Genomic DNA, 12595 nt, shown 5'->3' with positions numbered 1-12595 from the left:
TTACTGTAGTCTACCTAGTTAAAAACAAAGAATCGAATTATTCGTATACGGGATAGTCTTCGGCCGTTTAATATCAATCCACGCCATAAAGTGCACGGTTTGTGCGATGAATGAAGTGCTTTCATCCAAACTTCAGAAACAGGTGAGGTGTCGTGACTAGCTAGACCTTTTGATGCAAGCATTTTGTGTAACCGTCTAAAGCGACTTTACGTGACTGAAAATCAAGAAAGACTGAATCAGTAACTCGACATTTGGTTACACCAGTGTTGGCATTGAAAGCTCTATCATCTTGGTCATTCTGTTGATCGCGTTTGATGTATCGCGTTTGCAGACGGAACGCCATGCAGCGGTCACGTGACTGATATTTACTAATCTACTAACTCTGCTGGAGTAGCCGGCAGGGTTAAAAATCAATGCAGACAACTAATAGCAGTATATGATAAATGATTTGATAATATTGTTACTGATAGCTTTCAATGTAGTGTGACCAATCTTGTGGCAGATTGCATTACACTGAACAGAAAATACAGTGATATTATACTAGTAGACATTTTGTCAGAAAGATAATTTATGTAATTGTATGACCTGGAAGAATGCATTGACAGCTCTTGAGATGAGGCTTACAACAACAGCTGAAAGGATGTACGAGAGTGTCAACAAAGCCAACAGCATCCTAGGCATAGCAGTGAAGAGAAAGTACAAAAAACTAAAACTGATCAGCGGTATTTTATTATCTTCAATTAAGAAAACCAATTGGTATAATACTGTTGATGAATGTTATTGAAATACTGGGTTTACTGGTGTCAGATAGGCTCGGATGAGTGACTACGTAAATTGGAGTATTACTATAGTCTTGACTTTATGAGTTGATGTATAACAGCCCATACAGACATTGATCAGCAGTAGAGACTTAGAGTATTATACTTTATAGCATTACAACTACTTGATTTGCTTTTTTCAGTTGTGCATAGCAATTGTTCTGTAATCTGGATAGAGTCATGAGTTTTGTGTCTAGATTCAGTTTTACTTTAGTGATGCTAATCTGCGTCATGATCGTTTCTTGAGAAATGAAATCAGTGAATCAGAAGGGGGTTGTAAGAAGACGAGATCATATATGTTTGCTCGTTCAAGAATGAATGTTGACGTTTGTGTGAAGATGTCAGTGTTGAAACAATAGCACAATTCAATGTTGTGAAGTCACTTGCGAAAGACCTGAGTGTTGTTCAGAATGCCATTCAACAGTGTCCAGATTTGGAGGTAAAATGATATATTTAGTGAAATTGGTTTAGCTACAGATATTTCTTACTTATGAGGCAATTTTCTCAGGAAAGTAGTCTGCATATGTAGTTGGTATTCAATATCTTCGTGAATACAGCCTACAAACAGCTATTGGGAATTTCCGAAACAGTGCCCAGCCACAGACCTACTGGGCGGTCTTTTGGAAATTGTTCTCATTTACAGTCCATGGGCCGCTAATGAGAATCTAGATTGTGGTGTTCGATTCAACGTTGGTGCCCAAAGTTGGTCGATATTTTGAGGCTGCATTAGTAACATGCATTACTATACTACAGTGTACGTAAGGTTTGGCAACCAGACAGTGGTCTTACGCTGTGAACTAAATAGGGAACTTCTAAAGAAACACCTGACAGTTAAGAAGCGTATGAGGGCCATCAGGTTTGGTCACACTCGTAAGTTTATAAAAACTAAGTTTGTGAAGATGGGCCTCACACTTGCCTACTTTGTGATACTCAAGTCAATCTGCCAATTTCCAGAGTTTCCTATGAACCACTCGGGCGCTTCTTGTGAACTGATATTGTTCCATAAAAATCCCATTTTCTGTATTGCTGCCCTGGGCGCTGTTTTGGAAAATTCCGGTATTGAATTTAACTGCATGACATGCAACTAGAGCAATTGATCTTTCCAACTAGTTAATAGGGTTATGCTCTGGTTGGTGTACTTGAATATTATAGAATTGAATAATACTACATGTAATGTGTATCATAGCTCTAACCTGCTACTGTTTTATTTGGTCATTTGTAAGGTTTCTAATAATGTTTACTTTGACACTTTTTACTAAGCCAGCATGGTTCAGCTTGGTGCAGCTTGGTAACAGTTGCTATTGTTAATTAATGCAATCGAGTCAAGCTGAGAACAATTTGACTGGGCTGGCCCAGTCTGTTTGAGGTAAACTATTTATGCATCTGCGTGTAATATTCTAGACATGTAAAAGGCAATATAGCTATTCTCATTTTGTGCCAACACACTTTGCTTTTTGAAAAAAGAGCAGATGAAACACAATTACTTGAACGTTGATGTTTTTCGTGTTATATGATGCCATATGTAACTTGTTCCAAAGGCTGCAGTATAAATGGATGCTAGATTGTTTTAACCATTCAGATTTTGTCAACCAGGCTGGCTTGTCTTTGTCTTATCAGCGTAAATGTAGTACTACACTCAAGGCGGGTTGGGCATCTTGCTGTTTACAGAATTATTCAGATGTACATACACAGACAGTGTGCAGAATGTTGTCGGCCAAAGGTCACAGGAAAGTCAAGTATACATACACTTTTGCCTTCATATTACTGTATAATTTGTTTCATGTTAGACACTAAATGTAGGTAGTGTCTCATGGATTGTTTTATACATTTCATTGATTGCAGGAATGGCAAGACCTTCATGATTTTGACACTTTTATATAGTGTGTTGTGCATTAATATTTTTGTGTTTTATTCTGTATTTTAATTAATCAGCTGAAAGTGGAGTGACGTCAGGTTTACTGATTATAGCAAGTCTGTATGTGGATGTGGCATTTTATGCAGTTCTGGGCATTCAGTGTGGTAATTACATTGCCAAATACTTGATTCCATTCAATCAAACCATTGCTTGTCATGTGGTTTGACAATAGTACAATTGTTTTCTTTTTATTGATTGCGTTATTGTTGTGGCTCTGTATTGGTCATGTGATCAGTTTTGGTGCTTACACGTACCTTGTTTTTTATTGATGGAGTTTGACGGAAGTAGTGTTGATACATGTATTAATTGCACTTAACTGTGCTTCTGTAGTTTAGATGATTGTCATTTGCATTTGTTCTTGGTAGCTCAGTGGTGATGGTTTAAAAGTAAGAAGGATATCTGGTTTGCCAGAGCAAAGAAATGTTGATGAACAAACAATATTTGTGGTAAGACATGATTTTGGTGGTGCCAATTTTACTATGGAATTTTGATTTGTGTTAGGACAACCTTCCACCACATGCAGATCATGCTATGGTCAAGGAACTATTTGAAACGTTTGGAAAAGTAGATTACATCAGGTACAGAGGCATTGCAAGTAGGTAAATCACCAATTCTAGGCCACAGATACACCTGGAATCAGCATGTTGGTGTGTTGTGACATTATACCAAATGTGAGTGATGCTTTGTATTACTGTAGACGAGACTTAGACTACCATTATTAGCAATTGCAGAGATCAGAACCTTTTTGGAAGATTGGATTTACTTAGGATAATATTAATTAATGCTATTGACAGATCGTTAGGTGTCATGCATCAAACGTATATTAAAGTTTAGAACACATGCTGTTATAGCAATGTCCTTGGCAGTACTTTAGTTGCGATGGTGGGTTGAGTTAGGCAACTTCTGGAAGAAATGATGTCAATTGTGAAGTAATTTGCAGTGTTCCAAAATAGTATTGACTATTGATAGTACAGGAAATGAAGTGCAAATTTTTCTATTGGTTAATAGAAGTCGCTGAAATGTAATTTTTGAAGCTCATTGTTTCTATTTATTTTTGTTTAGTCTTCCTCGTTATTTGCTTAGTGGTAAACCAAAGGGTTTTGCATTCGTGGAATTTTCATCGAATGAATTTGCAGCAAATGCTGTGAAGGTAGAGTGGTATTCTCATATCATGTGTATTGTTCTTTACAAAAAGGCATTATATTGCTATAGGCTTTTGAGAAAGGTGGTGATATGGCACTGCATCGAGAGCCTGTCTACTCAAATCAACAGAAGTTGGATGAACAAATTGATTGTGATGGTCGTGCAAACAAACGCCGACGAAAAAGGAAAAGATTAGCAAGAAGAAACACTGAAGACAGTGATGACAACGAGTCATCAGCCAAAAGAGTGGCTCTGGACAGCTGTAATCTTGAAAAGCTGAACCCTGAGACTTCAACTGACCAATCTTGCATGGCTACAAAGCTTCCAACTGTAAATATAAACTGTAAAGGTGATTCTGTACAGCAAAGGATAGACAAGGAAATGGAAGGACGGTTGAGAGTTGATATCAGCAGTTTTAGAGTTATTTCAAAGTAGGTGCATACAAGTGTATAACTTAATTATAAGTGCAGTCTGCCAGTTCGTAGTTAGTTATTTGGGTGTTTGGTTGGCTAGTTAATAAGCAGCTAGTTTTTCTCACCAATTAGCCAAGAAGTTTTACAGCTATGATGACAAAGTCAGTTTTATTAGTGTGTACCCCAGTTTCTACCTGCATCGAGACTGTAGGAAAATTGCTTTGTTCTTGTAAAGCCATAAACAAACGTGTAAGAAATAGAACCTGTAAGGATTTGCTGCACGACAGCAACTGTGTTCATATATTATTGGCTATGGTTGGTTTGTTACTGGGACACATCACAAGTTTACCAGAGTTTAGAAATTGCAATCAGTTAGTTGATTAGCAGTTGTTTGTAATTTGTCTGTATGTTGTGTGTGTGTGTGTGGGGGGGGGGTGTGGGTGTGTGTGTGCGCGCGCTCGCTGTAGCTCAATTGGTTAGAGAGTGCATTTGGTGAATGGAAACATCCGGGACCTTGCAGGGTTGCAGGTTCAAGTCACAGTGATGGCGAGCTAGGGCATAATTTCTTTAATTTAGCAAGAAACTTACACACGATTGTTTCTCTCGACTCAGGAGTATAAATGAGTACGTGGTCATTGACTGGGGTGGACATGACCGCTGGCTTGACAGTAACATCATGCAGCAGACGGGAATTTGTGGGCCTTGGTGTCCAGTCCCAGAGCTGTGCCATTGTCAGTGCACCTGGATGACTCTGGCCAAGCTGCAGGTGGATTGTAGCGCTGTCCCTAAAGCTCGGTTCACAGTACGACGCTGGCACAAAGTCCTGCGAACGTCCTGGACGCTGACAAGGATGCTCACATGAGCGTCAGCGAAGATGCTGGCGCTGGACCATTCACAGTATTGCGTCTGACGAGTGTCCATGACACAAAGAACACACTGCGACAGTGGTCTAGCGCTGCAAAGTAACCACGTGTGTACAATGTACTCGGACAGACATGAACGCCTTTTTTGCTTTTGTTGCACTGCTGCGCTGTAGTCTCGATCAAGCATTTTCTTTCATCCGTATGTCCTTGTACTCCTTTGACTGAACTTGCCAAACGCAGGGAAAACCACGTACAGACTCAATGAAAACTTCCATCGACGAATCAATGATTGATGCTATGTGAACAAATAGAATATCCCGGATACGTCCAGTGACTGACTTTTGATTGGTTGAAACGGAGCACATGATGTCATCGGACGCTGCGTCACTTCCGGCTAGAACGCTCCCTTAGAACTTTTCTCTATTCCAGCGTCGTGCGAGCATCATACGAGCATCGCGGATGCTGACATGTTCACAGTGTGACGCTGACGCTCACTCATTGTCAGCGTCCATGACGCTCGTCCCAGCGTCGTACTGTGAACCGGGCTTAACCCTCCACGTAGCACATGGAGGCCCTGACTGTAGAGGCAAGGGGAGTTATCTCTGCAACAGACCATAAGGTCGACGTTGAATGACGTGGAGGGCTTAACATTTGTCCATTTTGTCCAGCTGTGTGTGTGTGTGTGTGTGTGTGTGTGTGTGTGTGTGTGTGTGTGTGTGCCTGCCAGCTGCCTGTCTGCCTAATTATTGAAAATCATATATTGTAGTGTGTCATGCTGTATTCTAATAAATAACCTGCTTGCCTGCCTGCCTGCCTGCCTGCCTGCCTGCCTGCCTGCCTGCCTGCCTGCCTGCCTGCCTGCCTGCCTGCCTGCCTGCCTGCCTGCCTGCCTGCCTGCCTGCTGGGTATTCCTCATCATACAGGACCAAGAAACAGATATGTACAAACTGTTGGAAGACCAGACAATACATTTTACGACATTGATTCTGGTGTCACCTATGAATGTGATTTTTTGGCTCACCCTTGGAGGAAAGACATAGTGAATGGAGCTTCAAAGGCATGCAGACATGCATCTACAAAACAGGAATGTGAAAAGTGATACAAATATTCAAAGGTGATCTTGCCAGATGGATCTAGCCCTGAAATTGTTCTGTTAGTTTTTGAGCATTTTGGCACATGGGGATCACAAGCAGAAAACTTACTGCACGAACTGGGAAGAAAGGCAGGGCTCATTGAAGGAAGGCGAGTACGTGCAGAGTTATGTTATATTGGCGACGACGTTTTCCTGTGACTCTCCAAAAATGCAATAGCAAAGTTGTCTTGAGAAAAGTGTCTAAGTTGTCAACAAACAGACTAATGGAGTATAATGTAGTTAGCAGAGATAGATACATCCAGTGCTTCACACATTGAAATAGTTGAACTTGTTTATGAAGCACTTTCTTTTAATTATTGAAAAATCATGTATTCCAGTGTGTAGAGATGCTGTATTCTAATAAAATAACCTACCTGCCTGCCTGCCTGCCTGCCTGCCTGCCTGCCTGCCTGCCTGCCTGCCTGCCTGCCAACACCTTGTGAGGCTGAACTTTTATTCCATCACATTTTGTTCCTTATGGAAACCAATCCTTCATAGTCTATACTGTCTAGTGATGTCTAAAATGCATGTAACTCTGTGTCTAGAGGTAACATTTTGTGAGAGACCAAACTGAAGTTTTCCAAACTTTTTGGGATATGCCAAGCAAATGTATGGGAGTTCAAGTACATTGATTTATACTAAGGACAGGAAGGTTGTTAAACTGCTTTCTGAGGAAGGCGTACATTAGGGCGATCCGCTTGGTTCAATTTTATTTGGGCTGCCCTCCATCCAATTTTGATCAAGACTCAATGCGATCACCCTAATACGACCATATTAGCATATTTGGATGATGTGTATGTTGTGGGGATGCCCAATGAAGTCTTAGCGACTTTTTCTGACCTGACTGCTTCTCTGCAACAGAGTGACCTGACTATTCGAGAGGACAAATGCAAGTTGTACTTTCCAATGGCTTCAGAACATTACAGTACAGATATTTACACGAGCAAAGTTGGTATTAATGCTTTGGGGCACCTATTGGCACTCCTGATTATGTTAAATTGCAATGCATAGAGGCAGCATCACAAGGCAATGTTGTAATTTCAAAGGTTAACGAACTTGGCGACCCTCAGTGTAGTCTTCTTTTATTGAAATATTGCCATATTCCCAAACTAGACTTCCTTTCTAGAACTGTTTCACCTGAGAATTTATTACCATCAGCAGTAATTCATGATCGTCTAACAAAGGACTGTTTTCATAACATTCTTAACTTGAACTAGCTGGATTACACGTTGTTGTATCAAGCAACTCTGAAAGTGAAACTCAGTGGATTTGGTTTAACTTCAACTGAAAGTATTTGTTATGCAGCATATTTAGCTGCTTGGGCACGCTCTCTACATGAACTGCCAAAGAGATTTCTCTGTATTGCTAACCAGCTTAATGAATATATATCAACTAGTAAAACGGGGTTGATTTTACAGGAATTGGTGGCCCAACTACCCTCGAAGTCAAACTCGGAAGAAGTGAAGCCGCAATTTCATTCTCTGGAGAAACCGATTGATTATCCTAGAAAACTCCAACATCGCTTAACTTTGGATATATCACAGAAACAGTCAGAAGATTTCATTAAAGGAGAACTCCCACGATTTTCAAGTTGGGGTCAGATACAAGATTTTTATATCTTGACTGCACTCGAAAACTTTGAGTTCCCTCCATTGCTTCTGTAACATAGGAAAAGCACCGCAAAAAGAGGGAGTGTTAGCGTAGGCGTGGTTGATGACGCAGTTGGTGCATGACTTCCACGTGTCGTGCACAAGCCGTGCTATCTACCTGGCTTATTTGACGTGAAATGGTCCACTGCATTGCTTTTGACTGTAGCCACAACAGCAGCGATATCGCCAGAGGTGTCAGCTTCTTCAGGCTTTCTCTCAAGAAGCCAGATTTGCTAGAATCATGGCTAGCAAAGTTACATCTGGTGGATCCGCCTAGCTCAAAAAACAGCCGCGTTTGTTCGGATCACTTTGAGTCCTACAACGCATGCTGGAATGACACGTCTGATACCCTTGCCCAGCCTCTCGTGCACCCAGCAAGTAAATTATCTGTACACAGTTAGTCGCAGCAGCCTGCGTGAAAATTTTACATAGGCAAGCCAGTCCAAGTCCGTCTAGGTGCTACTCGCCTGGAAGTTAGTGGCTCTCTGATGAGATCCCGTCGCCAATCAGTCATTAAGACTACAGCTGTTTGAAGAACGTCTTCATTGAGACACACAGCAAGGAAGTTCTCATGCTGCGTAATAATTACAGATCAGATCCTGAAGCTTCCACCCTATACCCTAGTTCGTCCACTTCCTGGCAGCACAAGCACTCAGCTACGCTAGGCATTACAGAACACCTGTTGCAGCTGCACCAAGCAGTGTTCCCAACTCGATTTTCGTTCTCATCAGACAGATCTTCACCGGTGATCTGTCTGCCGTCATGGCCGTCGATGTATTCAACTGCGTTGATGTCACGCTGAGTAGGTCCGTACTCTTGCTCGAAACTGCAAGGTCGAACACCAGACAGAAAAGAACAACGCGTATGCGTTGAATCCGTCCGCAACTGCATCTAACCCGATGGCATGCGCGTGTGGCTTTGCAACAATGATGTCATGTACCTCCCTTACCCGACACGCCCCTTTCTTTGACGTTTCTCCTGCCGTGAAGATGTCGTGCACAAAACCTATGTCCCTTCGAATTGTCGGTCTATGGAAGGGACTTGTATCTGACCCCAACTTGAAAATCGTGGGAGTTCTCCTTTAAAACATAAAGTCAAATCGGAGTGCTGCCAGGCTTAGGTCATTACAGGGGAAAGGTACAGGAGCATGGCTTGATGTCACTCCCTCAACGTACAAGAACGCACTTAAACCTAACGAATTTCGTTTAGTGTCTTGTATGAGATTGGGGATCAGCTTGCCTTTTAGTCAATTGCTTGAGCATTGTGACTGTAGACAGAAGTTGGATCAAGAAGGTTTTCATTTGATTACAAGTAAATATGGAAGCGGTCCTGTCTGGTCTCACGATACTATTGTTACTGAGTGGTCTGCTTGCCTAACGGAGCTGGGTATTCCTCATCAAACAGAACCAAGAAACAAATACGTACAAACTGATGGAAGACCAGGCATTACTTTCTACGACATTGATTCTAGTGTCACCTATGAATGTGATGTTTCTTTGGCTCACCCTTGGAGGAAAGACATAGTGAACGGAGCTGCAAAGGCATGCAAACATACAGTGGCAAAACGGGAATCAGGAAAATGTTACAAATATTTAAAGGTGATCTTGCCAGATGCATCTAGCCCTGAAATTGTTCTGCTAGTTTTGAGCATTTCAGCATATGGGGATTACAAGCGGAAAACTTACTGCACGAACTGGGAAGAAAGGCAGGGCTCATTGAAAGAAGACGAGTAGATGCAGAGTTATGTCATATTGACGACGACGTTTTTCTGTGACTCTCCAAAAATGCAATTGTCTTGAGAAAAGTGTCTAAGTTGTCAGCAAACAGACTAATGGAGGATAATGAAGTTAGCAGAGGTAGATACATTCAGTGCTTCACACATTGAAATAGTTGAACTTGTTTATGAAGCACTTTCTTGTAATTATTGAAAAATTATTGAACTATGGTACTCCCCTGAGTATAATCCCATGGCTCAAAAAAGTAAAATCTCATCCCCACTTTTGGCCAAGGCTCTGATATTTGCACACCTTTTGTTCTTTAATTAATTAGTGCTAATTGGTGATTTCTACAGTAACCATCTGCTAGAGTTGTGCTGACTGTAGGAATGCTAATACCATTATTCTTCACTTACCGTGTGACAGTGTGCCGCAGCTACATGTATGTGTAAGAGAGTTCGGTCATTCGCTGTTGAACAGAAAATTATCATTGTCTAATGGCATAACCGAAATGGCTTCCTGGTGTCAAAATTGCCAACCAATTTAGCATTGACAGGTGGTGTCACTAGGGCTTGAGTTAATTAATTAATCACTTCCACTAATTAACACCTCTAGCTGTCAGTGTATCAATTAATGTTGGAACTTTTCATTTGATACTAGCCAACCATAGAGGTGGGATAATACACAGCAAGTACAGTATTAGCTGTTGATATGTTCCAATATGTAAGTCGCATTTGCTGAGGATGTGCTTAAAGTAGGTTTTGTGAACAAAAATTAGTTTTTAATAGAAAGGTAGTGTTTTAAAATGGTGGAGTACTTGATTGGTACCATTTCTCAGTGGTACTAGTAACTGTAGCTGCTGTCAATTTGGGCAATTCCCTGATTCCGGATTTCGGTTTGGGAACTGTAGGTCTTTGTTCCAAGATATCTAAATCGAACAGCTACGTGCACAGTCTCAGAGTAGGCGCTCTGCGGTTATGGCTATTGTAGTAAGCGAAGTTGTTCTTGCTTTGCGCATCAGTAGGATGACGACAATGATGTAGTTATACGTAATACTGAGACTCCTCTTGGGAACCTTAAAGATGATTACCTGTTAGTAGGATATGCATTGTCGGACATGCAGAGGAAGGTATGGTAAGGTGATGATACATAAACATAAAAAATTTTATATTTCCAGCAGTTGCAGGTGTGAATTTGAAACTAGTAGAACACAGTTTACCAGTTGTAGAATCCCAAAGTGGTTAGGCCTAACGGTTTTCCGGCTGTTTGCATGGTTCTAGAACAGGATAATATATGTCTAGAACCACCAAATTGCCCAAATCGAATGTAGTTAGGGTAGCTGGACACATAATAAACCCATGTCATTTCAAGTTACACATATACTCACTAGACATCAAGGTTAGAGGTCTCAACCATCTCGATGGACAAACGATTATATAGAACTCACGGTTGTAACCAGTACTCTTTTTTGTATTTGGTTTTACATGTTGTCTTACTGCTGATCCTCTTTTTGTGGTGTGGTGTTTGAAGTGTTGTGTTGTACGTACATGTACATGTATATGGGTATGATTGAGTACATGACCTTGTTATTTGTACTGCAGGATGGAATGGTTGACGTTAAAGCAACTTTACAAGAAACTGCAACGCAAAGGAATGGGTCAAATGAAACAGCAATTACGAGACCGTCATCCTACAAAAAGTGAACAATCTGCTTCTACCCTTGACATTGGCAAAGGAACGATTATCAGAATAGAAGGTGACATGGAAGAGTTTAAACCTAAGACACTTAAGGTATTAAATGGAAATGAATACTAGTAACTCTCTCTATTGTGTGGTGTGAGTTGATAAGTAGTGTGTTTCTGCAATACATTTATTTCTTTTCTTCAGGATTTGTTTGCTTCAGTTAGCCCAGTAGCTTATGTGGATATTCTGCCTGGAGCAAAGAAGGTTTTATTCATAATTAATATATTTTGTACATTTGACAATTGTTTTATTGAATTCAGGGGTATGTTAGGTTTTGTTCACAGCAGGGAGTAAACCGAGCAATGATTCAATGGCAAGAAAAGAATGTACCATCTCCAATCCAAGACTTATTGTTTTCAACTGTGAAAGGTTTGCCAAATGCATTGTAGGCATATTTAAATGTCAGTCCACTGCACAGTTGTTGATCTTTTAGGACAAGAGGAAGAAAGCTACATAGAGAAAGCCATTCATCAGCGCGAAGAGCGTTTTTCTTGCCAGTCTAGAGAGAGAAGGAAGCGAGGCAAAGATAAAGTAAGTTTATACAGGCAGGATACCACGTAAGTTGATATAAATTGCTTCCTAGCAGTGGCTATCCAAAGCTGAGAGGGTGATAGGAAGTGGTGAGTCAGAACGTGTGCATACACGATTTGATGATGACAGTACCGACGACGATTGCAATGTGACAACGTCAGACGATGTTGAGAAAACAAGTGGTACCAAAGAAGAGAACGCCACTGTTGAGGGCTGTAGAAATAGGCGGAAACATGGGCGAAAGCAAAAGAAATCAGTAGGAGCAACAGTTGAAAGATCAGAGAGTATATAATGTTGATATGATGAAACTTGTAATGTACGTTGAATTCAACTGGCAGGTGTTGTTGTTCATTACTATTGAGTTTATGTGCTATAATGATGTAAATTGAACAGTTTTGTATCCAGCAATGGGGTATACTGGTAGTTTGAATTTCTATCATTTTGTTGAGGAAAACAAAGCCTAGTTATACAGCAGTATAGGAGTCATGACTGATATACATAATAGTTAAAAGTGGGTTTTGTGGGTGGAAGGAAGTTCATCATTGCACCTACTCATGAATGAGTTGCTCTGTAGATTAGAAAATAGAAGGAAATATTGAGGTTTCATTTAGTAAGGGGCTTTCCTAAGGGACCATGATAACAGTTGATGAAAGTTGAAGTCATAAAACAAAAG

The 12595-nt window shown here is 40.8% G+C and overlaps 1 protein-coding gene across 2 annotated transcripts; it reads left to right on the top strand.

The window, feature by feature from the left end:
* Positions 1-47: 47 nt before the first annotated feature.
* Positions 48-12391, top strand: LOC134193844 (la-related protein 7-like). 2 transcript variants are annotated; one of them, XM_062662689.1, is made up of 12 exons: positions 48-142; positions 1016-1094; positions 1157-1257; positions 3099-3179; positions 3235-3311; positions 3796-3883; positions 3946-4307; positions 11250-11439; positions 11536-11595; positions 11652-11760; positions 11825-11922; positions 11978-12391. In XM_062662689.1, exons 1-12 carry the CDS (start codon positions 107-109, stop codon positions 12212-12214), a joined length of 1518 nt encoding a protein of 505 aa, XP_062518673.1. In that variant the 5' UTR covers positions 48-106; the 3' UTR covers positions 12215-12391. The 2 variants fall into 2 exon arrangements, with proteins under 2 accessions (XP_062518673.1, XP_062518672.1); XM_062662688.1 differs by having other exon boundaries at positions 11975-12391.
* The last annotated feature ends 204 nt before the right edge of the window (positions 12392-12595 follow it).

This window comes from Corticium candelabrum, chromosome 18 (assembly GCF_963422355.1).
Source record: "Corticium candelabrum chromosome 18, ooCorCand1.1, whole genome shotgun sequence".
Classification (NCBI taxonomy): Eukaryota; Metazoa; Porifera; class Homoscleromorpha; order Homosclerophorida; family Plakinidae; genus Corticium; species Corticium candelabrum.
The sequence above is the reverse complement of the archived record's forward strand: the minus strand, read 5'-3'. Positions and strand labels throughout refer to the sequence as shown.

What these genes read in the sequence shown, in the direction of transcription:
- LOC134193844 (XM_062662688.1), top strand. Translation starts at nt 107, where the DNA reads ATGAATGAAGTGCTTTCATCCAAACTTCAGAAACAG. An exon ending in ATGAACAAACAATATTTGTG is followed by an intron (nt 3,180 to 3,234) that starts GTAAGACATGAT and finishes GATTTGTGTTAG; the next exon opens with GACAACCTTCCACCACATGC. An exon ending in TTAAACCTAAGACACTTAAG is followed by an intron (nt 11,440 to 11,535) that starts GTATTAAATGGA and finishes TCTTTTCTTCAG; the next exon opens with GATTTGTTTGCTTCAGTTAG.